Source organism: Somniosus microcephalus, chromosome 19 (assembly GCF_052327205.1).
Source record: "Somniosus microcephalus isolate GS21.2 chromosome 19, FLI_Smic_1.0, whole genome shotgun sequence".
NCBI classification, from domain to species: Eukaryota; Metazoa; Chordata; class Chondrichthyes; order Squaliformes; family Somniosidae; genus Somniosus; species Somniosus microcephalus.
In genome coordinates this window covers 52916987-52943367 of record NC_141005.1, presented here as the reverse complement: position 1 = coordinate 52943367, position 26381 = coordinate 52916987, and the positions used below count along the sequence as shown (strand labels likewise).

The 26381-nt window shown below is 41.8% G+C and overlaps 1 protein-coding gene across 1 annotated transcript in view; it reads right to left on the bottom strand.

Moving 5' to 3' along the window:
* Nucleotides 1-7825: 7825 nt before the first annotated feature.
* Nucleotides 7826-26381, bottom strand: part of ksr2 (kinase suppressor of ras 2) — a 568763-nt gene continuing 550207 nt past the window's right edge. The window contains exons 18-20 of the mRNA XM_085961784.1: nt 18726-18857; nt 10883-11012; nt 7826-9481 (exon numbers count right to left, since the gene is read on the bottom strand). Of these exons, the coding sequence (XP_085817910.1) occupies nt 9320-9481; nt 10883-11012; nt 18726-18857 (424 nt within the window). The 3' untranslated portion in view covers nt 7826-9319. The remainder of the gene's footprint in view (nt 9482-10882; nt 11013-18725; nt 18858-26381) is intronic.

Here is a 26381-nt window from a genome sequence, read left to right as displayed (position 1 = left end):
ACACCAGCTGTACGTTGAGGGAATGGTAGCCCTTCCGGTTGCGGTAATCCTCGGCATGCTCCAGAGGTGCCCGCAAAGCCACATGCGTGCAGTCAATGGCGCTCTGCACCATGGGGAAGCCCGCTATTCTTGCAAATCCCACTGCACGCTGCTGCTGCTTGTCCAGGGTCATGGGGAAGGAGATGAATTGATGTCTCCTTCTGAAAAGGGCATCGGTCACCTGGCGGATGCAGCAATGCACGGCGAACTGGGAGATGTTAGCGATGTCCCCAGCAGCGGATTGGAAGGAGCCGGTGGCATAGAAGTTGAGAGCCACCGTCACCTTCACTGCCACCGACAGAGACGTCCTGCGCATCAGCTGTGGCTGCAGATCTCTGTGAAGCAGCTGGCAGATGCCTGCAGCCACCTCCCTTCTGAATCGCAGCCTCCTAACACACTTCGCGGCAGACATGGTCAGATAGGAGGACTGCTGGCGGTATACCCTGGGTGGGTAAGGCCTCAGTTGGCGACGCCTGTTGCCCCCTCTGCGTCTAGCCAGGGCTGCCACTCTCTCACGGCGTCTGTAAGCCCTTCTGGCATAAGGCTGAAAGTCAGCGTTGGCACCCAATGCAGCCCCCATTATATGCTGGCAAACACTGAGCTCTCAATGAAGGCAAAGATAATTGCTAAGCTCTGGCCTGAGCCAAAAATACCTGTCCTAGTGTTGGTCCAAACCAGTATGCTCTCCTCCTTGGTCTCTCTCCAAAAAACCGTTGCACAAGAGTGAATGCTGCAAAATGGCTGGCCTTTATAGTGCAGGGTAAGTGCCCTTTAATTAGCGCTCCCCGCGGCCCGCCTCGGCTGTGTACCGTTCCACTTTACAGTCGTTAGGGCCGCCCGGCGCACAATGGGCCGGCGCGAGTGAAGTTCCGGTTCGGGGCGCACAAAGGGCGTTGCACTAGGAAATGACGTCATGATCTGCGCGCGCAGCAGGGCGCGCGCTAAGACTTTGCGCCGGCGCTAAATGTGTACTGAAGTTGGGGCGAGGCGCAGATCATGCTGCGCCCGGGCGCTAAGCGCCTAGCGCTCGAGATCTACTCCTCCTAAGGCGCTAACGGCTGGCGCGCCCAACTGAATTTCTAGGCCAATCATTATAGTAATGCCTGCCACCTTCCTGACTCTAAAAGTCAACAATAATAGGACGCTGTCACAGGAAAAGCAGAATCTTCGTTAATTAAGTGTTTGAATAACACATTATTGGCCTTTGAAAAGAGCAGCCTGTTTTTGCGTTCTTAGCAACACGTCGGAGAGAAAAAAATCTGTTATGAAATAAACTTTAACTGGAATGTAAAATATTTAAAATAACATTGTAGGAAAAGATGGAATTCAGACATTGGTATTTAATAGAGATAATTATGAAGCTCTAATAATCACTGATGATCATTTTTAAGTCGATACTGCATCTTTTGTATGTGTGCTCTAATTCAGCACAGTCTGTTGGCGTGTTGACATTTTTGGGATGCTTCCTTTTACTAACAGATTCAATTGAAGAGTATGGGATGTAATAACCATCCAGAAATACACTACATGATCCTTTCTGTACTATGGTAGCACAATCTCCCTAAATAATAAGCACAATCTCCCTAAATAATAAAGTGCATGTGTAGAATACCAGGAATAAAGTAATGTTCTGTGAATCTGTTTGTAATATTCATTTTGAAAGTAATTGGCATTAACCCCAACAGACTCCACTAGCTAGGATGTACCGACGATGGTTAATCAAGAGGCATCTTGAATATCTTATACAAATTAGGCGAGAGACACAATATCAACTGGGTAATTATATCTGCAAGTTTCTATGGATACTGCACATAAGTATCTTTTTCAAGATTGATCAGTAGCTGCATAAGAGGTTCTGTGGAGCACCTATGGGCTACGAGCTGCACAGGGTAGTGAAAACGATCAGGGTACGAGAGGCTAAACATTGGGACGACCAAGGCCATTGTCTTCAGTCCCCACCACCAACTCGGCTACCTCGCCACTGATTCTAGCCCCCTCTGGCCACTGCCTCCAGGCTGAAATAAACTGTTTGCATCCTTGATGTTCTATTTGATCCTGAGCTGAGCTTCCGACCCCACATCCTCTCCATCACAATGATCGGCACTTCCACCTCCGTAACATCGCCTGTCTCCACCCTTGCCTCAGCTTATCTGCTGCGGAAACCCTCATCTATGCCTTTGTTACCACCAGACTCGACTGTTCCAATGCTCTCCTGGCCAGCCTTCCATCTTTCACTCTCCATAAACTTGAGCTCATCCAAAACCCTGCTGCCCTTATCCTAATCCGTACCAAGTCCCGTTCACCCATCACCTCTGATATAAGAAAACTACTAGGCACTTGGTCTAAGCATTAAACAAAGCTTTAATCAACTGTTTTACAACATGGAGGACTAGTTGTGTCCTTCACTAGTTCCTGTTAAGAATGTCCTGCGCAAGCTGGGCCCGTGCCCGAGTATTTATACTCTCCCTGGACAGCGCCACTCGCAGGCTGCTCAGTATTATTTCATAAGTCTTTCTTTCATGAATGACTGATTCATGTCAACCCCTGTGCTCGCTGACCTACACTGGCTCCCAGTCCACCAACGCCTTGATTTTAAAATTCTCATTCTCATGTTTGAAACACTCCATGGCCTTGGGCCTCCCTATCTCTGTAACCTCCTCCAGTCCTACAAACTTACAAACTCTGTGTTCCTCCAAATCTGGCCACTCCTTTTACCGCACCATTGGCGGCTGTGCCTTAAGCTGCCTAGGATCTAAGTTCTGGAATTCCCTCTGTAAATCTCGCTGCATCACTCTCCTCCTTGAAATCCTCCTTAAAACCTACCTCTTTAACCAAGCTTTTAGTCACCCATCCGAATACCTCCTCCTTTGGTTCGGTGTCAATTTTTGTTTGACTACACTTCTGTGAAGTGCCTTGGGACATTTCCTCATTAAAGACGTTATTTCATTGGTACTTCAATACCATGTCATTGGTACTTCAATAACTTAGAATCCAGCCATGGAAACCATAATTGGAATTTTTCAGCACATTTTTGGTTTATAAAAATAAAAGACTAACTGAAACTCAAAATATAAAATTCCCATCACATTATTAACAGAAAATCAACATAAAGGCTTGAATCAATGCAAAGTATGGAATAGACAATCCATATAATGACTGGTACAATTAATCTTATTAATATGTACTACATGGATGCAAAGAGTCTGAACTAACAACACTCCATAGGGAGTCTCGTCCCTGTGATCCCGATCTCCCTTGTGAGCTCTCGGTTCTCCTTCCACCTCCTGGTTTTGTTCTCATAAGCTTTAGACCTTGAATCAGTTCACTAGCATATTTCCACTGCTGTCACAGTATTATTTTACATACATTTTAATATTTGCTCTTAGTATGTTACAAATAATCAGTTACTGAGAACCAAGAAAATCGACAATTACCTGTGCTGAGGTAACTTTTCAAGACAATTTTTGACTCACAACACATGACCTCAAAGTATTGCAGTCACAATGAATGATAAAGATGGACACGTGTAGTTCAGCATTGAATCCTTTCTGTTCTAACTAAAAAGGAACATCTGATAATGCTAACTTACTTATAGACCAAAGGGTAGAAATTCCCATTGACAAAGTTCTCATATGAATGCTTAATGCATATGAACTACATTCATGTGTGCATGATTTTTACACTGGCATTAACCCATTTAAAAGATAAACAGGTTAATGCCTGCATAAAAATAGCACACACAGAAGTACAAGTGATTGAAGATACTGTGATAAGAACTTTTGTGAATGCTACCTTTAATAAGATGCATGTTTTTTTCTCTGAGGTTTAATCTGCATCAACTCAACAGCGCCTTTTCAACAAGGCTAGGATTTTACCTCCTTCTGCTCTGGTTTATTTATAATAATGTAGAATTATAACATAGAAATATATTACACACTTGTATTGGCCTTCAATGCATTGTGAATGAACTTACTCATCTGACATACTATTCTGAGGGGTGTTGATGAGAATACTGAGCTGTCGGCAGTCCTTTTCTATTTTGACATGAAAAAATGCATCAAGGATTGATTTGATCAAGTATACCTAAGCCAATTTTTGGATCCTGGGCATTCACCTCACCTGAGGGAAAAAGCTCCCCATGGAGCTAGGATTTAACCAGTGAAATGGCAATGTTTTTTTAATCAAAGTTGTTCCCATTTCTGAAACGGATGGTGGACACAGGGCGGCTGGAGAAACAAAGAAGGTCTGTAACTTTAAACTTAAGAAATGAAAATTGAATTTGTAGCATTGATTATATTAGAAAATAATGACAGTTAAAATTAAAATGGATAGAGAGAGAATAGAAGAAGGGAAGACAGGACAAGTGGGACAACAGGTAAGTGTTTAAATGTTTTACTTTTATTTAAAATTGTGTTTTTAGTGTTTACCTTAGTTGGTTATAGCCAATATTACAGTAATAAATATATCCCCTATGTTTCAGTAACATTACAAGCGTAGTATTACTTTTTTTTCAGTATCATACTGCGTGAGCTGAAACACACAAATCCAGCTGGCCCAAGGAGACAGACATGTCTCTGGACCCGTTGACAGTCCAAGGGTTGAAACTGTACAAATGTGTTTTTGCTACAAAACAGTAATGAAATATTGAATGAAAATTCAGAAATTTAAATATATTACTTCAAATGAAATTCAGAAAAATTCCAATTTAACACCTAAAAAAGAATTGCTGTAGCTAATTATTTTGAGTTCAACAAAATAAATCATGGGGTTTTGTAGATTTAAACTGAAACTATAATGCCTAGGAGTCAATTTCTGTTTTAGACTGTTCAATTTCTCCTTAGACATTTTACTTTTCACTACTGACATTTTTACATTAGATGAGCTGTTTTTCTTCAACATAAATATCTCGTGTTAAATGATTGTGTTAATTACACCAGATAGTTGCATCTCAAATATTTAACATCCCTGATGTTACCATGTGTGCCTTAATGTAACAGGATTTCCAACATTTGGCTTGCTTAGCTTATTTAGTTTGGATTGCTTACTTAAACCTCAAAACTAAATTAAATTTAAATGCTTACTTATTTCTTGAACACAGAATTGAAAGATGTAAAAAAGCAAGTTATGAATGGGGCCAAGTGACTATCATTTGGGTCTTGTAATTGTCTTAAGACTTTAAAGCCTTTCGAATGATTCAAAAACCAAGGCATCGAAACTAAATAGGGGTTAAAATGTAAACCAAAACTGATTCAAAATGGAGCCTTGTTCCTGTGCTTAAAATTTCTAGCAATTAAAATCAGGTTAGTCCAACCAACAGATCCACTGCAACTGGCCATCACAACCAACAGCTGCTCCGCTATGTTCTACCTTTGCCAGCTCGTAAAGAATAGTCACTGTTGCAGCTATTGGAAATATGTCAGCATTGCACTAAGTGACTATGTGGTACGTTGTTGGGGACGCTTGGCATATGACTTATACCCCATGAGTCAGCTGAGTTAATAACTCACTGTTGTGAATAAATTATAATCAATGCCATCAATGGCACAAAAACCATATCCTACATAACTTCATAATGTGTTGTTTAATGTCATATATTAAAAATTAAACTTGTAAACAAGTGAAAAGAATATGTTGAATGCGGCAGTATGTTCCTTTGTGCATTGGTTCTAGTGCAAATAGATGTATTGCAAGTGCCATTCAGCCAACTATGATGGGTACAGAATATTCAGGCTTTGAATGTTTTCGTCAAAACAAACTTTCAAAGTAAAAATAGTTCAGGTACTTAGAATGTGATGATCTAATCTCCATGAATTATGGGAAATACTTCAGGCCTCCGCCAGGACCACTCGGCTCCAGACCTCATTACAGCCTTGGTCTAAACGTGGACAAAAGAGCTGAATTCCAGAGGTGAGGTGAGAGTGACTGCCCTTGATATCAAGGCAGCATTTGAGTGAGTATGGCATCAAGGACCCCTAGTAAAATTGACATCAATGGGAATGAGGGGGAAAACTCTCCACTGGCTGGAGTCATACCTAGCACAAAGGAAGATGGTTGGTTGTTGGAGGTCAATCATCTCAGCCCCAGGACACCACTGCAGGAGTTCCTTAGGGCAGTGTCCTAGGCCCAACCATCTTCAGCTGCTTCATCAATGACTTTCCCTTTATCATAAAGCCAGAAGTGGGGACGTTTGCTGATGATTGCACAGTGTTCAGTTCCATTCACAACTCCTCAGATAAGGAAGCAGTCCGTGCCCGCATGCAGAAAGACCTGGACAACATTCAGGCTTGGGCTGATAAGTGGCAAGTAACATTCACACAACACAAGTGCCAGGCAATGACCATCTCCAACAAGAGAGAGTCTAACCACCTCCCCTTGGCAATCAATGGCATTACCATTGTCGAATCCCCCACCATTAACATCCTGGGGGGGGGGTCACCATTGACCAGAGACTTAACTAGACCAGCCACATATATACTGTGGCAACAAGAGCAGGTCAGAGGCAGGGTATTCTGTGGCAAGTGACTCACCTCCTGATTCCCCAAAGCCTTTCCACCATCTACAAGGCACAAGTCAAGAGTGTGATGGAATATTTTCCACTTGCCTGGATGAGTACAGCTCCAACAACACTCAAGAAGCTCGACACCATCCAGGACAAAGCAGTACACTTGATTGGCATCCCATCCATCACCTTAAACATTCATTCCCTCCACCACCAGCGTACCGTGGCTGCAGTGTGTACCATCTACAAGATGCATTGCAGAAACTCACCAAGACTTCTTCGACAGCACCTCCCAAACCCGCGACCTCTACCACCTAGAAGGACAAGGGCAGCAGGCACATGGGAACACCACCACCTCCAAGTTCCCCTCTAAGTCACACACCATCCTGACTTGGAAATATATCGTCATTCCTTCATTGTTGCTGGGTCAAAATCCTGGAACTCCCTCCCTAACAGCACTGTGGGAGTACCTTCACCACATAGAGTGCAGCGGTTTGAGAAGGTGGCTGACTACCACCTTCTCAAGGGCAATTAGGAAATGGGCAATAAATGCTGGCATTGCCAGTGACGCCCACATCTCCTGAGTGAATTAAAAAAAACTTCATGGAAATGACATCATCGTATGCAAGGAAAGATTTTCCAAATGCTGTCAGCTTGGCTCAGTGGCAGCACTCTTGCCTCTGAGTCAGAAGGTGTTGGGTTCATGCCCACTTCAGATTTGAGAACATAATCCAGGCTGACACTTGAGTGCAGCGCTAAGAGAGTGCTGCATTGTTGGAGGGGTCGCCTTTCAGATCAGATGTTCAACCAAGGCCCTATCTGCCTGCACCAATGATTCAGCTGGACGTAAAAGATCTCACGGCACTATTCAAAGAAGAGTTCTCCTGGTGTCCTGGACAACATCCTTCCCTCAACTAACACCAATGATCATTCATTGAATTTGCTGGGTTTTTTTGGAACTTGCTGTGTGCCACAGTTGCTTACGCGACAACTATGACTCCGCTTCAAAAGTAATGCATTGATTATGAAGTACTTTGGCGTGTCCTGAGGACATGGCAAGGTGCTATATAAATGCAAGTTCTCTCTTTATCAACAGAAGCTTCATAGGTAGTATGTATTCAGAAGCTCAACCCTATAATGGAATAGAATTGATAAAATTGCAGTGCTAGATCCAGCACAATACCACTTTTTGATGGAAGTATAGTGAGCTTCACGGTACTGCTATCAATCGCTTCTAGAGTCACATTTCAATTATCAAAAGAAAAAAAATCCATTAAACTACAAAAAAACCATACAAACACTAAGATGCTTTAATAAAGTTAAACACGTAGGAAAAGTACATAAAAATACCTCCAGAAATAAAGAAAAACTAGTGCCTCTGAAATGCCACACAGCATGAGAATGTGAGTTTCCTGGAATACTAAATGAATTATCACAAAGAACTACAGAACCAAAGTATCTATGGCAGAGATTTATAGTTATTTGACTGAGTTTTATGAAGAGGTTATGTACTTTTATTTTTTATGCATTAAAAAAAATGTTGACATAAAAAAATTGCTCATTTCAGGGCAGCAGTTGGCACAATCAGGTGGCAGTGAGGGCATGCAGTACCGGGTGGGGGGAACAGTTGCCAGGGGGGAGCAGCAGGAGATGGGGCATGAACTTGTAGTCAATGGGACAATGAAAGAATGTGGAGCAAGATATTATCGACTAAGATCAGCTGTTCCTTTGTAGTTTCTCTTCCAGAGATTGGCGAAATAAAGGGTCAACACAGCAGAGCCCTATTACAGGTGATAGGCCAGAAGGGGCACAAAAGTTGCTGATAAGAACGTAAGCTCGTTAAAAGGGTAGAAATGAGAAAAGTCCATACAGCCCATCTAGCTTGCCTTATTTTTGTGTCCATGATCAGGACCTGTAGTGACCGTTTTTGTCTCCTGCCTTGGTACCAAGTACCAAATCCATGTCTAACAGGATTGAATGTACATACCATTACTGACCAATTAAGGAGCACAATGTGCAGTTTGTAGTTATTTTCTATTATTAGGATTGCATGTACTATCAAAACCTGATAAGATTACATTGTTGATATAAATCACTTCATATCACACATCTTAAAGGTACTATCTTATCCATAGTCATTGTGATACAATAGGGGACAATAATCATAATGGATCACATGTTTTTCTGGGTCATAACAGCATTCTGTCCCAGTGATGTGGTCTTATCAGGTTTCCACAGCATGTGAATTAGACCACTTTTCCTCATTATGTTCTACCCATTTTGAGAGACCATCTGAGCAGTTGGAACTTTCCTCATTTGCAGACAGACGCAAAGCAGACACAGGATCATGCAAGTCTTATTTTTTGGCAACCATGTCACTCAATTTATTCATGAGGATTTTTGTCTTGAACTCAATTGGCCTTTTCTCCAAGTGCCTCTCCTGTGCCTGCCTAGGTACAGAACTCATAGTTAGAAGAATCCCATCAATCAAACCAAGTGATATTTCCACGCGCCGCACTCTTCAGCCCTGGCACTTGGAGCTGTGGCTACCAAAAGAGTGTGCTAAATTGTGCCTGCTACTGTTGCGGATTTTATTCGGTTAAGACTGAGGTTTAAAACACTCACTTGGAGTTTCAGTTTATGATTCCCAACTTGTGCATCCTTGGATGATTGATCTGATTTGTCCAGCAATCGTCTGAAACACTAAAGCAAATCGCTAACCCAATGTAATGCATGAAACGCAAGACTGCATCCGAAATCCGACAACGTGTATCTGGGCTTTCACACGTTGGAGCTAAGGGAAACGTACTCAGCTGACTTCCAGAAATGTCCAGGGTGGGAGAGGCGGCGGTTTCGCTTGGGCAGTTTCTCGAGCAGCTCCACGATCTTTGAGAAACTGGGACGCTCTTCCTGCTCATAGGCCCAGCAGAAAAGCAGGATATCCTGAAATCAATCAGAAACAGATGCACTGAGACTATAAAAAAAAGTCAATTACTGCACAATGTATTTATCTTTTTCACCTGCTCACAGATCAAAAGCTAACACATCCCATAACAGGTTTTAAAGAAGGAACATAGCTAAATTAGCCGCACAAGAGAAACTCAAATGATTTATACTAGGGATCTGTAGAGCACAAGTGTGAGATACAGATGTTTTATCATCAATACAAAAATGGTATTGTTGGAAGTTCAACATTATATAATCAACTGGATTTATAAATAACACTATGAAAACAAAGTTGTGTTGTCAAATGGTACAAATGTAGTAAAATCATTATCAACCATTGGAATCAGTGAGATAAGTGTCACTATACTTAACAAGTTGTACAAAACTGAAACTGCATAAAGGGAGATAGAGGCAGTTTAATGTTGCCATATCCCCACCCCGAGAAAGGCCTTTATTGATGAGAAAGGTTATTTGATGATAAGCCGTACTAAAAGAATTAAAGGTGCAAAAGTTCATCAATACTGTTCTCAAGGAGATAGACTTAGCAAGACAGCCATGAAGATCAGGAGAAATTGCACATTTCAAGTAAATGTGGTTGTAACTTTTGAGCTTCCTGACAGATCCAAGTCATATACGGGCATGGAAAAGAGGAGTGAGATAGAAGGTTGTTTGGGGGGCGGGGAGGGGGGGAGGAGTAAACTTGGGGTCAAGCTGTATTGTTTTTACAGCATGTAAGTTTAATTTAAGCATTGACTATTAATCAACAAAAGGTTGCGAGATAGTGTTACCTTCAGCAAACACAAATGAATAATAGTGCTAATACAGATGTGTGCACTGACTGTACTCTTTAGATGTACCTGGTTTAGTACCTGCGTGTTTTATTCTACCATGCCTTTTTATATGATCAATTAGGTCAATCAGAAAAATAAAATATTTGCAGTGTTTTCAAATATGAATTACAAGAAACAATAGTCATTAAATAGAAAAAGTGTACTGCAGATTATTTTGCACACTTGCCTACCTATTTTTAATCTTTATTTCTTCTCTTCTTTAGGTTTCCTCACCATAACCCAAGTGGGTAGGTAGGTGACCTATTTCAAAGCTTTGCTGTTGCTAGGAGAACTGGAGAGCAGAGGTCCAATTTTTCTTAACTCCATTCCTCACCTCTCCAAGACAGCCTGGCTGAAATTGGAAACTCAGCATATGGAGAAAATGGAGAGGAAAATCCCACGTCTTACCGCTGGTGGCACGGTGTATTAATGTATTGGTCGGTGCCAGTTTATAAAGGAAAATTGTCTAATTGCAAGTAAACTGGAGGTATGTTGTAAAATTGTTTTGTAGTACTTTAAGGTTACTGAATACTTTTAGATAACCAATGGTTGTGTGGTTTCTACATACCGAAATCTCCTTTCCCACGCCAATTTGACTTAGACTAGGCTTCATGCCTCGCCCGGCTTGCCATATTATCGCATCTGTTGGCTGATTCTTGAAAGGCCACTCACGTGCATGCAACTCGTACCATATGGTTCTGTTACAAAATGTAATAAATGTATTTAGCCCAACAGTACTGTGTTTTCAAAACATTTGTACAGATGTAGAATTGCAACAGGCTTGAACTAGTATGCTGCACACAAAAATGTTTCACAAGAAGAATGGCTTGATTGCACTTCACTTATTCCCCCAGGTAGGAACAGAAACCCCCAAAATCTCTACTTGAAGCAGGAGAAAGGAGAAAGACTAAATTAAAACCTTGGGGCAATAAGTCGCTTGCAACATCTAAAACTTCTCTGACTATGCAATGTATGGTTTATATGTTTAGGAAACTGCTTGGTACTGTAACATTTTCTAGTACATTTATATTCAGGGAAATAAAATATATTCTGTGATTTAAATTTGTTGGAATTTAAAAGAAAATCAATAAGGAACTACAATTCAATCATTTTCATTGCTATTGCAACTTCCCGCATTTTAATAATTTACACATTATGGTGATAAATTTTACTGTGCTGCTTTCTATTGACTATTTCATTGGCGCTTCAATAACTTGGAATTCAGATTTGGAAACCATAATAGGAATTTTTCAGTACATTTTTGGTTTATAAACTCAAAATATAAAATTCCCATCACATTACTGATAGAAAATCAACGTAAAGACTTGAATCATAAGAACATAAGAACATACGAAATAGGAGCAGGAGTAGGCCAATCGGCCCCTCGAGCCTGCTCCGCCATTCAATAAGATCATGGCTGATCTGATCCTAACCGCCAATCCACTATCACAGAACCATCTCCTGAATCTAACAGAATTAGACACACGAAATAGGAGCAGGATCAGGCTACACGGCCCCTGGGCCCGCTCCGCTACCCACAGGGCCATGACCGATCCGAACCTAGACTCATGTCCAAATTCCTGCCGCTCCCCGTAACCCTTAATTCCCTTTACTTCTAGGAAACTGTCTATTTCTGTTTTAAATTTATGTAATGATGTAGCTTCTACAGCTTTTTGGGGCAGCATATTCCATGGACCTACCACCCTCTGAGTGAAGTAGTTCCTCCTCATCTCAGTTTTGAAAAAGCAGCCCCTTATTCTAAGACTATGCCGCCTAGTTCTAGTTTCACCCATCATCGGGAACATCCTCCCCGCATCCACCCGATCCAACCCCTTCACAATCTTATATGTTTCAATAAGATCGCCTCTCATTCTTCTGAACTCCAATGAGTAGAGTCCCAATCTACTCAACCTCTCCTCATATGTCCATCCCCTCATCCCCGGGATTAACCGAGTGAACCTTCTTTGTACTGGCTCGAGAGCAAGTATGTCCTTTCTTAAGTATGGACACCAAAACTGTACGCAGTATTCCAGGTGCGGTCTCACCAATACCTTGTACAACTGAAGCAATACCTCCCTATTTTTATATTCTATCCCCCTAGCAATGAAAGCCAACATTCCATTGGCCTTCTTAATCACTTGCTGCACCTGCATACTAACCTTTTGAGTTTCGTGCACCAGGACCCCCAGATCCCTTTGTACTTCAGTATTTTCCAGTTTCTTGCCATTAAGATAATAACTTGCTCTACGATTTTTCCTGCCAAAGTGCATAACCTCACACTTTCCAGTATTGTATTCCATCTGCCAAATCTCTGCCCACTTAGCCTGTCTATGTCCCATTGCAGGTTTTTTATGTCCTCCTCACTCACTACTTTCCCTCCCATCTTAGTATCATCTGCAAACTTTGATATGTTACACTTGGTCCCCTCCTCCAAATCGTTAATATAGATTGTAAAGAGTTGGGGACCCAGCACCGACCCCTGCGGAACACCACTAGTTACTGATTGCCAGTCTGAGAATGAACCATTTATCCCAACTCTCTGCCTTCTGTTAGATAGCCAATCCTCTATCCATGCCAGAATATTACCCCAATCCCGTGATTTTTTATCTTAAGCAATAATCTTTTGTGTGGCACCTTGTCAAATGCCTTTTGGAAGTCTAAATACACTACGTCCACTGGTTCCCCTTTATCCACCCTATATGTTACTTCCTCAAAGAACTCCAGCAAATTTGTCAAACATGACTTCCCCTTCATAAAACCATGCTGACTTTGTCCTATTAAATTATGATTATCCAAATGTCCTGTTACTGTCTCCTTAATAATGGACTCCAAATTTTTACCTACCACAGATGTTAGGCTAACCGGTCTATAGTTTCCAGCCTTCTGTCTACTGCCCTTTTTAAATAAGGGTGTTACATTAGCAGTTTTCCAGTCTGCCGGGACCTTTGCCGAGTCCAGGGAGTTTTGGAAAATTATTACCAGCATCCACAATCCCTACCGCCACTGCCCTCAAGACTCTAGGATGTAAGCCATCAGGTCCAGGTGATTTATCCGCCTTGAGTCCCATTATTTTACCGAGTACCACTTCCTTAGTGATTTTGATCGTGTTTAGCTCCTCCCCCCCTTTAGCCCCCTGTTTGTCCAGTGTTGGGATATTCTTAGTGTCTTCTACTGTAAAGACTGATACAAAATATTCATTCAGTGTTTTTGCCATCTCCATATTTCCCACCATTAATTTCCCGGTCTCATCCTCTAAGGGACCAACATTTACTTTAGCCACCCTTTTTCTTTTTATATAACTATAAAAACTCTTACTATCTGTTTTTATATTTTTTGCTAATTTACTTTCATAATCTATCTTCCCTTTCTTAATCAATCTTTTTGTTATTTTTTGCTGTCTTTTAAAGTTTTCCCAATCCTCTATCCTCCCACTAGATTTGGCTACCTTATATGCCCTTGTTTTTAGTCGAATACTATCCTTAATTTCTTTACTTAGCCACGGATGGCTGTCTTTTCTTTTACACCCTTTTCTTCTCAGTGGAATATATATTTTTTGGAAGTTGTTAAATAACTCCTTAAATGTACACCACTGATCATGTATCGTCTTACCCTTTAATCTATTTTCCCAATCCACTCTACTCAATTCCGCTCTCATACCTTCATAGTCTCCTTTATTCAAGCTTAGCACGCTTGTTTGAGATCCAACCTTCTCACCCTCTAATTGAATATGGAATTCAACCATGTTATGGTCACTCATTCCAAGGGGATCCTTTACTAAGAGATTTTTAATTAATCCTGTCTCGTTACACAGGACCAGATCTAAGGTTGCTTGCCCCCTGGTCGGTTCAGTTACATACTGCTCAAGAAACCCATCCCTAATACACTCAATGAACTCATCCTCAAGGCAGCCCTGCCCAATTTGATTTGTCCAATTAATATGATAGTTAAAATCCCCCATAATTATAGATGTTCCCTTATTACAAGCCTCAACTATTTCCTGATTGATACTCCGTCCAACAGAGTTGCCACTGTTCGGAGGCCTATAGACTACGCCCACTAGTGTTTTTTTCCCCTTATTATTCCTTACCTCCACCCAAACTGTTTCATTATCCTGATCTTTTGACCCAATATCATTTCTCTGTATTACAGTGATTCCTTCCTTTATTAACATAGCCACCCCACCTCCCCTTCCTTCCTGCCTGTCCTTCCTGATCGTTAAATAACCTGGTATGTTTAATTCCCAGGCATTGTCACCCTGCAGCCATGTTTCTGTAATGGCCACAAGATCATACCCATATGTAGTTATTTGTGCCATTAACTCGTCTATTTTGTTATGAATGCTACATGCATTCAGATAGAGAACTTTCAAAGATGTTTTGTGACACTTAGTTCCTGCTTTTGCCCTTTTTATTACTTTACCTTTTACTCCATACCTTCTGCCCCTTCCTGACACGCTCTGGTTTTTAATTTCCCCACTGCTACCTAAGTCTATGACCTTCTCTGTTGTCATTTTTATTATTTGCTCTCTAGGAACCTCCCCCCCACTAGTTAGTTTAAAGCCCTCTCTACAGCTCTAGTTAGATGATCCGCCAGGACTCTAGTCCCAGCACTGGCCAAGTAAAGCCCATCCCAACGGAACAGCTCCCTCCTGCCCCAGTACTGGAGTTAAAGTATGGAATAGATAATCCATTAAAAAAAAATTATTCATTTACGGGATGTGGGCGTCACTGGCAAGGCCATCATTTATTGCCTATCCCTAATTGCCCTCGAGTCCATGTGGTGAAGGTACCTCCCACACTGCTGTCTTTGTCATAGCGGTTTAGCTATAACGGAGTGGCTTGTTAGGCCATTTCAGAGGGCAGTTAAGAGTCACAATCACGTTGCTGTGGCTTTGGAGTCACATGTAGGCCAGACCGGGTAAGGATGGCATGTTTCCTCCCCTAAAGGACATTATTCCCTTTACGACAATCTGGTAGTTTTATGGTCACCCTTTTTATTCCAGATTTATTTAATTAACTAGATTTAAATTCCCCAGCTGCCGTGCTGGGTATTTGAACTCTCAATTTCCTGATCATTAGTCCAGGCCTCTGGATAACTAGTCCAGTAACATAACCACTATGCTATCCAGGACGCCTGGAATTCCATTTTGAATCTGAAGAATCCCGGGCAGCGTTTGACGTCACGCCGCCCAGGAGTGCAGCCAGCGCGAAGCCTGGAGCGCGCTGTGCAACTGAGACACGCCCCTTGAGGTCTCAGTTTAACAGGACACGCCCCCAATGTTTCTGCCAAGCTGCTAAGCATTTTTACATGCAAAGCAGCAGTTTAAATAGGTTTTTGGAAGTTTTTTGAAGCTTTTGGTAACTTTTATAAACTTTTAAAAACGTTTACATTATTTTGAAGAATCTGAAGTAGTTTTAAACAGAATTAAAGCAATTTAAAGACTTTTAAAAGCCCTAAAAGATTTTTTTAAATTCCATTTATTTATTTAGCAATGTCGTCATCATACGTGTCTTCACACTGTTCCCTTTGGGGAACTGTATGAAGTGGTGGAAGGATTTATGGCCATGATTAACGCTCATTCCGTGACCGTAACCATCTTTGAACCAGCCATTAGGGCGGTTAGTCCTATGGCGGGAGGGTTTTACGGGCTCCCACAAGCTATACAAGGAGGGGGGGCCACCCACACCCACGGACGCAAATATCCCACTGGATGTCAACCCAGAATTTAGAGCCGGAGCTCCGACTCCACTTGCCGGGACTGTCTGGAGCGGGGTTCGAAACCCTACCCTGATCTGGCCCAGCGGCGGGGATCCTACCGCTATGCCAAAGGCCCAATCCGATTAGCAACGTGAAATGGCTGGAATGAGCACAATTCACGGCATTAAAAGAACTCACAATTGAACTGATGATGACCTCAGCAATCTCCTCAAGGAGGTGGAGGCGCAGCGCCTGCTCATCATTGGTAATGAGAAGTCAAAGGCGCCGCAAAAAGGGCAGATGATAGCTTGGTCTTTCAAGTGGCAGCATAGGGCTCCAGTCACGGGGAGGGAAAAGGCGCAGGAAACTTATGGGTGTCACCTTTTGTGCGGAGTGGGCCTTTTGCGTAGCAGTAAGCATCCCCGCCGCTGGGCCAGAAGGAGTAGGGTTTCGAACCCCACTCCAGACAGTCCCGGCAAGTGGAGTCGGAGCTCCAACTATAAATTCTGGGTGGACATCCAGCGGGATACTTGCGTCCGTGGGTGTGGGTGGCCCCCCCCCCTCAGATGGGTTGTGGGAGCCCGTAAAACCCTCACGCCATAGGACTAACCACCCTAACGGCTGGTTCAAAGATGGTTACGGTCACGGAATGAGCGTTAATCATGGCCATAAATCCTTCCACCACTTCATACAGTTCCCGAAAGGGAACAGTGTGAGGATATGTACGACGATGACCTCTTGCGCAATGCACCTCCTTGGACCCTCAGTCGCAGATGCGAGGGGGCAAATCGTGCAATTGTTAAATTTTTCATTTTATTGACATGTAAAATGTTGGCCCAGTAATTCCCTTCCAAATGCGCGAGTACGGTCGGGGTACTTACGCGTCTGGCCGGAGGAAATGCCGGTTTTCAGCATGCACAGTGCATGTGGGGAAAACCGGCATTTCCTGTCCTCTGAACGAAGGGGTTCAGAGGCAGAACGCGTGCGACTGCACAGGCAGCGCGTGCGCAGTAAAATTCGCCGCTTTCATTCATGCTTTCAGTGAAGTCAAGTCCTTACAACTTACACATGAAAAAAGCATGGGTACAGTTGCTCCAAAGGCTGCGGAGGAAGATATTTCTTATCGTGGAGCTTCTGAAAGTATGTATGTCTGTATATATTCCTTTGCGTGTTATGTATATATCCCTTTACTTATGTGTATGAATGTATTATTTAATTATGACTTTCAGAGAAAGTAACTTATTGGAAAATCATAATTAAAAACATACATTCATATACATAAGTAAAGGAATATAAAACATACATACATATACGTAAAGGAATATATGCGGACATACATACATAATTACTTATTACTGATGAAAAGTTTCTTTCTTAAAAGTGCTGGAAATGTTACATTACTCATTTTAGAACACTCATTTTCACATTCAATTCACACAGCCACAATTGCTCCTTCTACCTACCGTTCTGAAAACCCGTTTAAAAAAAAAAATTTAAACTTTAAAACTTACTTAAAATTTCTTAAAATAACTTCCCTCCCTTTCCCAAACAAAAATATTGCCTTTCAGAAGCTCCACGATAAAATATATCTTCCTCCGCAGCCTTGGAACAACTTTACACATGCTTTTTTCAAGTGTAACTTGTAAGGACTTACCCTCACTGAATCCATGAATGAAATCGGCGAAGTTCACTGCGCAAGCGCTGCCTGTGCAGTCGCACGCGCTGTGCCTATGAACCCCTTCGTTCCGAGGTCTGGAAATGCCGGCGTTCCCCGCATGCGCTGTGCATGCTGAACGCCGGCATTTCCAACGGCCAGATGTGTGAGTACCCAGACCGTACTCACGCATTTGGTCACGAATTTATCTAAAGTGACAAGTACAGTGGTGCCCAACCCATGCCAGTAATACACTAACGTACTGTAATTCCTTTCTTGTTCTATGCATTCATTATGATTTTTGTGTTAGAGTATTTTAGGTAGGGGGATTAAACTTTCTGCAATTTTCAAAACTGTATAGGGTAAGTACTGGATGGGCAGACAACAAGGGTTTTATTTTAATGTATTGAATGCCACCTCATCAAAATAGCAATCATTACTCCTCCCATCCAATCTCTTAGAAATAACCTGTTATAAAAATGATTATGCTCTGTGTACAGCACTAGGTTCTGGTTGCTCCTTACTTACTTTTATAACAACATTAATTATTACATAATCGCCAAGAGTGAGGTCACAAAGTTTAAGAGAAATTCTATAGGTTGTTGAAGAACAGGGACACTTGCATCTGTTGTTGTGATACCTGGGGCAGCCAATGATGGCAGAAAATCTTGTAAATGAACGACTGCAAAGGGCTTTAGATAAATTTATCTTCTGTGGAAGAAGAAATCCATTATGCTTCACAAATATTTAAATCGTTATTTTTCCTGATTTATGTTACTTTTTTAAAATAGACATCAATAACTTTGGGCAATTATCCTTGAAAGGACACTATGTGGGTAATTTGTGTCTTCCTTGTCCATTATAGAAAATTATAATTAATGGAAATCGAAATTGGACAGTTTCTATAACGGGTGGCTGATCCACATTGCCAGTTTTATACACGGGCAGCACGTTCAAAATCTACCCCAATGTCTCGATGTAATGTTTTGTTCAATTTATTCATTATTTTTTTCAAACCGGACACCACAGTGCTTATCTTATGATACGGCAGTGAACTAACCCAAATGCAAATACATCTGATTGCTTGGAGAACGGCAGTTTGTCTTCATCTGTAGAGGGAGAGAGTTGTTGAATGATTTCTGGAGCCAGATGACACAGCCAACCATTAGGAATCCTCATTTCACTCTCTCTCCTAGAGAATAAAACACATGAAAAATTCATACAATTAGGTGGCAGGGGGAAAGGAATCACCAGTTTCGGCTTTTGTTATAAATTTTGCATTTGCTAACTAATCAAATTGTCAGCATAAAACAGCTGTGCAAGGAGGAAGAAGTACAGAATTAATGATTTTGACAGTTAAGACATAAATTGAGTGGTCTGTAAGTAGATTTATATTGTAACTTATTACATTGCTATAATGCATAGGTCTACATAGCTCTTATTATTGCTCAATATTGTTGAAACTGTATCTAGAAATCAAATTAACAGAACCTGTAGCTAGACATCTCTGGGAACGAGTTTGGAAACATTTGTAGGCACGAGAAAATCTGATTAACTGTTGAGTGTTGAATTATGGCCCCTTGTTATTGGATCATGCAATGGGCACTGATGGCTTTGGTACAGAACTTCATGGCATAGACCATCCCATTTACTAGTCTGATGGTGGGAGGTTAACTGGCAATACAGCATTTGTTATATGCCGTTGACTAACATCAAAGCATTAACACGCAGTCTTGAAGTTAAGGTAACATAACAGCAGAAAGGTTTTGCTTTTCTGTGGTTGATACTGATTTGCTTATATCTAATGAATACTGCTATAATGGGGGAAGATGTAAAGGTATCAAAATGGAAAGAATCTGTATACTAACTGAAAAGTTAAATTTCAAGACAGTGTCCACTGCACATTACACTGTTCTACATTTAAGACGCTCCTTAAAATCTACCTCTTTGGTCAAGCATTTGGTCACCTATTCTAATATCTCCTTACAGTATGTGGTTCCATGTTAAATTTTGTTTGATAACGTTCCTGTGAAACATCCTTGGTAATTTTTTACTACGTTAAAGGCGCTACAATAAGTACAAATTGCTGTTGTTGTTTGATCGTGCAACAGAATGTGGCTTGTCCCATCCTTGTGCGAATACATAGGAGCCTCATCAGCCCGGAAGCTGAAGTTTCTTGTGTGTGACAGAAGTATGGTCATTACCAATGTTCAATGGGGTACAGAGTATATCCATGCAATGGTCAAGGCAATGCTGGCCATGCACCCACACATTGTATGGTGAGTTGCATTGCTTTCCATGCTGCTTGTGAAGAGCTCCTAATACCTCCTATCTGCTGAGTGAGGGCTCACACTGACACTTAACCAGTTGTCTGATAACCAAATAGTGGCTAGGCTGAGGAGGTAAGCAGGGTTCCTTTGTTATTGAGATTGATCCAAGATGACCCAGCTGGCAATGGAATATGAGAACCAAGTCAATCATCTGTGGCGGAATTTGTAATAGATCGCCTCAGCCAGGCAGGCCTGCAATACTCCAGGACACTATTGATAATTGGCCAGCCAGCCTGACCTATTAGTTTTTGGAGGGGTAGTCCCGTCACTGGGATCTAGGATTCTCCTCACTCAGTTCCAGATAAACCTGCAAGCAAATGCCCTAAATGGTAGGGTGGGCCTGACCGGACAAACAGCAGGAAGCTTACCAGTGCTCTGTGCAGTTAGGCTGGATGATTTAGGTGAACAGACTGTACTTGTGTGTATTTCTCAGTACCTTGGTTTGGAGATTCTTATGCATAGTGGTGGGTTTCTATATGTCAGACACCCAGGTGACCAAAAAAAACCCCATCACCGTTGTTTATTGGGTGACACAGCTTAATGGTAGAAGGTGTGTTGCACCAAAATGAATTGCGAAGAAACAGAGTCAATAGGTAGAAATAATCCATTAGGGCTTGGGCTAGCCTTAGAGTCCTGAGGATTTTTCATATTGCAATTGTTTTATGCTCTTGTCTTTTTTGCAATGTTGAAGGCTTTTATGCAAATAAAGATATTATTGCTGTTGATACCTATTAAGTGTCCAATATATTACTGTATATAGGGCCAACGTTCCCTCTAATATTTTTTGGCCCGCACGGCCCCTTTAACGGGCTGCGTGGGCCATTCAAGATTCCGCACTTGCGCGTTTTTTCTCTTTAAAAACCGGCTCACTGGGTGCGCGGGACCTTCAGAGCGCTGCACGGCCGTGCAACTTAAAGGGAACATTGTATAGGGCCATAATTTGCTGTGGCATGGCATCTCAAAAGTGTCTGCCATTAGTTAGACTTGCCCCTGCAAGTTTATGTTTTTAAATTTTTTGCGTGGCAAGTTGCTGAAAGTGCGAGCTGATAACGGGGCAGCGAGGGACACAGGGCATCTGGGACCTGAGTGAACAGGACAAGCAACTGTGTATCTCCTTAACCAATCAGATTGAAGGATCATGAAATTAACAACATAAGGACTGAGAAAGAAGTGTAAATTAGAGTGGGGGAATTCAGTGTCAAATCAGGTACAGAAAGAGAAATAATGAGAGGGACAGAAAGATTGGATTAAGAGAGAGAGAAAAAGAGACAGAAAGGAAAAGTAAAATAAAAATGTTACATCTTTTAAATCTCCAATAATTCAAACCTGAAGGAATGAGACTCCACACTTGTAATAGTTCATTTTCAGTGTTGACTGGCAGTAATTAGCACTTAGCACTTTGTTAAAAGGGTACTTAGACAAGGCTTAATGTCCTGTGGTGAGTTTAGCCTACCTACTGCGGAAATACAGCAACTTCACGTCATTCAATGCATTTCCATGGTGAGGCAGAAAGCAAAAAGCCATTTTCGAGAAACTAACAGCGGAGTGACACAATTCGGTACAGCAACTTTTGAATAATTCAGTTTAACCTCGCATCTGTCCCTTGCCTGAAGTTGCATTTGCGCATAAATAACGGCGACGCCATTAGTCTCAGTTATTTTGACAGCAAAAATGTTTTCAACAAGCTTACCAGCAACACTAAGCAAACCTTTATAACATCACATCAAAATATACTGTGGGAGAAGGCTCTATGTTTATTTAGATTTTATAGAGCGTAAACTACAATATTTGTTCACACACTTGTTCATAGTCACAAGTGATTATCAAATTGACTGAGTTCAACCGGACATAGAATGTGTTCACACTCAGAAATTATTACAAAAGTTGAATGGACTAAGCCCTAGGCTGTCCGCACTAATAGTTGATTAGCTCTGGCTGGGTTTGTACATGCATCTTACAGCAATACTTGCCTGTGAAAAAAATACAAATTGTGAATGCTGAAAATACACAGCAGGTCAGTCTGCATTCAAATTATTGTATTATTAATTATTGCCTATTGTAGTGTTATGAAAAAGAAAAACGGGGTTAACGTTTTGGGTGGGACCCTTCATCAGAACTTAGCTGTGGTGCATGTCAATCAGATACGGACAAAAGTACTATCAGTGTTACGGTAATGACATTATTGCCAATTACCATCTGATGCTCATCAAAGCAACGATCAGTGATGAAATAGCATCCTGACAAACAGGTAAAATCATTTTCACACTGTGTCCATCTTAATTCTACTTCATTGCTAGAGATAATAAGGGATTTTCAGTTCATACTTTAAAGAACTGTCTCAAAATACCAAATGGTAAAACTAAACACTCTTTGATTCTGAGGTTCAAAGAACTAATCACTTATCTGTGACAAGTGGTCTGTATAACCCCAAGTTTACACTTTACTCTAAACATAGCTATACATTCCTTAAAAAATAATTTGGATTTCTCATTCTTTAAAAGAAGCCATTGAACAGACGTTTATTGAATTTGGTTTTGATTGGATGGTGAAATCCCAGTACTGTTACTGATATGGTGCTGACTTTTTTTTCTCTTGTTGCACTTCCAGGTCAAGTTATATATCAAATTCAATCAGAATATGAATTAAATCTGTAATAACCCGACCCAACTGTCCCATGCTTTGACAATGAAGCTAAAGTTGTTGTTTCATCATTTGCCCAAGTATAGTTTGGAGACACCAGCCTCCAGAACAAAGCAGTTGCATTTAACGACAGTCTTTTCAAAATTTCCTCATGGACATCTACACCAACGGACAGCTTGTCCTAGCTTCAGTTACAATGTTCTAACGGGTAATACAAGAGGAATTCTCTAAAACTGTATTCGACTCCCCTGCCATTTAGCATGATGGAATTTTGATATTTCAAACTTCCTGTTGTCTAATATATAAATTTCTGTACATCCGTTGGGAATAACCATCTTTTAACTGTTAGATTAGTAGGAGTTTTAATTGTAACGGGGCATCTAAAGTTCAAAGTAATTGCAGTCTGAGGCAATCTCATTATAGTCCAATTAAACATTTTTTTCTGGAATTACATCTGTTAGTAATTTAATCTCTATTTTCATTTCAATTGTTAACCAAGTGCTGGGATTTGCAACTTCATAAAGGGAGAAACTGTCCAACTTGTATTGGTTCAAAAGATTGTCAGTAGAAATATCAAAGCTCCGTGGCTAAAAGCCAACAAATCCCCTGGACCTGATGGCCTACATCCTAGGGTTCTAAAAGAGGTGGCTGCAGAGATAGTGGATACATTGGTTGTGATCTTCCAAAGTTCCCTAGACTCTAGAACTGTCCCAGCGGATTGGAAGGTAGCAAATGTAACCCCGCTATTTAAGAAAGGAGGGAGAGAGAAAACAGGGAACTACAGGCCAGTTAGCCTGGCATCAGTCATCGGAAAAATGCTGGAATCCATTATTAAGGAAGTCGTAACAGAGCATTTAGAAAATAATAATATGATTAGGCAGCATCAACATGGTTTTATGAAAGGGAAATCGTGTTTAACAAGTTTATTAGTTTTTTGAGGATGTAACTTAAGGGTAGATAAAGGGGAACCAGTGGATGTAGTATATTTGGATTTCCAAAAGGCATTCGATAAGGTGCCACATAAAAGGTTATTACACAAGAGCTCATGGGGTTGGGGGTAATATATTAGCATGGATAGAGGGTTGGTTAACAGACAGAAAACAGAGAGTAGGGATAAACGGGTCATTTTCCGGTTGGCAGGCTGTAACTAGTGGGGTGCTGCAAGGATCAGTGCTTGGGCTGCAGCTATTTACAATTTATATTAATGATTTAGATGAAGGGATCGAGTGTAATGTATCCAAGATTGCTGATGATACAAAGCTAGATGGGAAAGTAAGCTGTGAGGAGGATACAAAGAGCCTGCAAAGGGATCTAGACAGGTTAAGTGAGTGGGCAATAAGGTGGCAGATGGAGTATAATGTGGGGAAATGTAAGGTTATCCACTTTGGTAGGAAGAATAGAAAAACAGACACAAAGCGGTAGCATGCAGGTACAGCAAGCAATTAGGAAGGCAAATGGCATGTTGGCCTTTATTGCAAGGGGGTTGGAGTATAAGAGTAAGGAAATCTTCTACAAATGCACAGGGCTTTGGTGAGACCACACCTGGAGTACTGCGCACAATTTTGGTCTCCTTATCTGAGGAAGGATATACTTGCCTTAGAGGCGGTGCAACGGAGGTTCAATAGATTGATTTCTGGGATGAGAGGGTTGTCCTATGAGGAGAGATTTCTGGAGTTTAGAAGAATGAGAGGTGATCTCATTGAAACATACAAGATTCTGAGGGGGATTGACAGGGTAGATGCTGAGAGGTTGATTCCCCCAGCTGGAGAGTCTAGAACTCGTGGCATAGCCTCAGGATAAGGGGTCGGCCATTTAAGACTGAGATGAGGACTTTCTTCACTCAGAGAGTTGTGAATCTCTACTCCAAACGGCTGGGGATGCTGAATCGTTGAGTATATTCAAGAAATATATTGCTTATTCCTTAGTTCCCACTAACTTAACCTATATCCCAAAGTGCTTTACAGAGGTACTTTTTTTGAAGTGTCGTCACTGTTGTAATATAGGAAATGCGGCAGCCAATTTACACACAGCAAGCTCCCACAAACAGCAATGTGATAATGACCAGAAAATCTTTTTTTTAATGTTGATTGAAGGATAAATATTGGCTAGGACACCGGGGATAACGCCCCTGCTCTTCTTCGAAAGAGTGCCATGGGATCTTTTACATCCACCTGAGAGGGCAGGCGATGCCTTGGTTTAACGTCGCATCTGAAAGACGGCACCTCTGACAGTGCAGCACTTCCTCAGTACTGCACTGGAGTGCCAGCCTAGATTTTTTGTGTTCAAGTCCCTGGAGTGGGACTATGAACCCACAACCTTCTGACTCAGGCGAGGGTGCTCCCAACTGAGCCACAGCTGACACTCAAGGCTGAGACAGCTAGATTTTTGGACTCTAGGGGAATCAAGGGATGTGGAGACCAGGTGGGAAAGTGGAGTTGAGGTGGATGATCAGCCATGATCTTATTGAATGGCGGAGCAGGCTCGAGGAGTCATATGGCCTACTCCTGCTCCTTAATCTTATGTTCTGACAATTATCACCATTCACCCTCCCTAGGTGTCAGAGTGGTAGCTCTTTCGTCTGAATCAGAAGGTTATGGGTTCAAGTCCCACTCCAGGAACTTGAGTACAAAATCTAGGCTGACACTCCAGTGCAGTACTGAGGGAGTGCTGCCCTGTCTAAGGTGCTGTCTTTCAATGAGACGTTAAACCCAGGCCCTTCTGCTCTCTCAGGGGAGTCCTGGCCAATATTTATCCCACAACCAACATCACTAAAGCAGATAAGCTGGACATTTATCTGTGCGTAAATTGGCTGCCGAGTTTCCCATATTACTACAGTGACTACACTTCAAAAGTACTTCATTGGCTGTAAAGTGCTTTGGGATATCCTGAGGCTATGAAAGGCACTATATAACATGCAAGTCTTTCTTTTGTTATGAAGTTTACATACATTTCTAGGCCGCAAGCTCTGGAATACCCTCTAAATTTCTCTACTGCTCTGTCCTCCTTTTAAGACACTCCCCAAAACCTACCTCGTCCTGTCCTAATACGTAGGTCGGTGTCGATTCTTATCTGATTAATTTTTCTCCTGTGAAGTGCCCTGGGACATTTTACTACATTAAAGGCTCTCTATAAATGCAAGTTGTTGTTGTTGATTCCAGAGCCTTCTGACTCAGAGATGATAGTGCTACCACTATGTCAAGCTGACACCTAGGGGGGACGTTTAACCTTAGAAAACGGGTGGGTTTGGAGTGTGAGGGTAGTCAAATTGTTAAAATTCGGATTCCCGACCTGAACCCGCCCACTTCCGGTTTAAACTTGTGCCTTGTAGATGGTGGAAAGGCTTTGGGGAGTCGGGAGGTGAGACACTCGCTGCAGAATACCTAGCCTCTGACCTGGTCTTGTTGCCACAGTATTTATGTGGCTGTTCCAGTTAAGTTTCTGATCAAAGGCGACCCCCAGGATGTTGATGGTGGGGGATTCGGCGATGGTAATGCCGTTGAATGTCAAGGGGAGGTGGTTAGACTCTCGCTTGTTGGAGATAGTCATTGCCTGGCACTTCTGTGGCGCAAATTATACCTGCCACTTATCAGCCCAAGCCTGAACGTCGTCCAGGTCTTGTTGCATGCGGGCATGGACTGCTTCATTATCTGAAGAGTTGTGAATGGTGCTGAACACTGTGCAGTCATCAGTGAACATCCCCATTTCTGACCTTATGTTGGAGGGAAGGTCATTGATAAAGCAGTTGA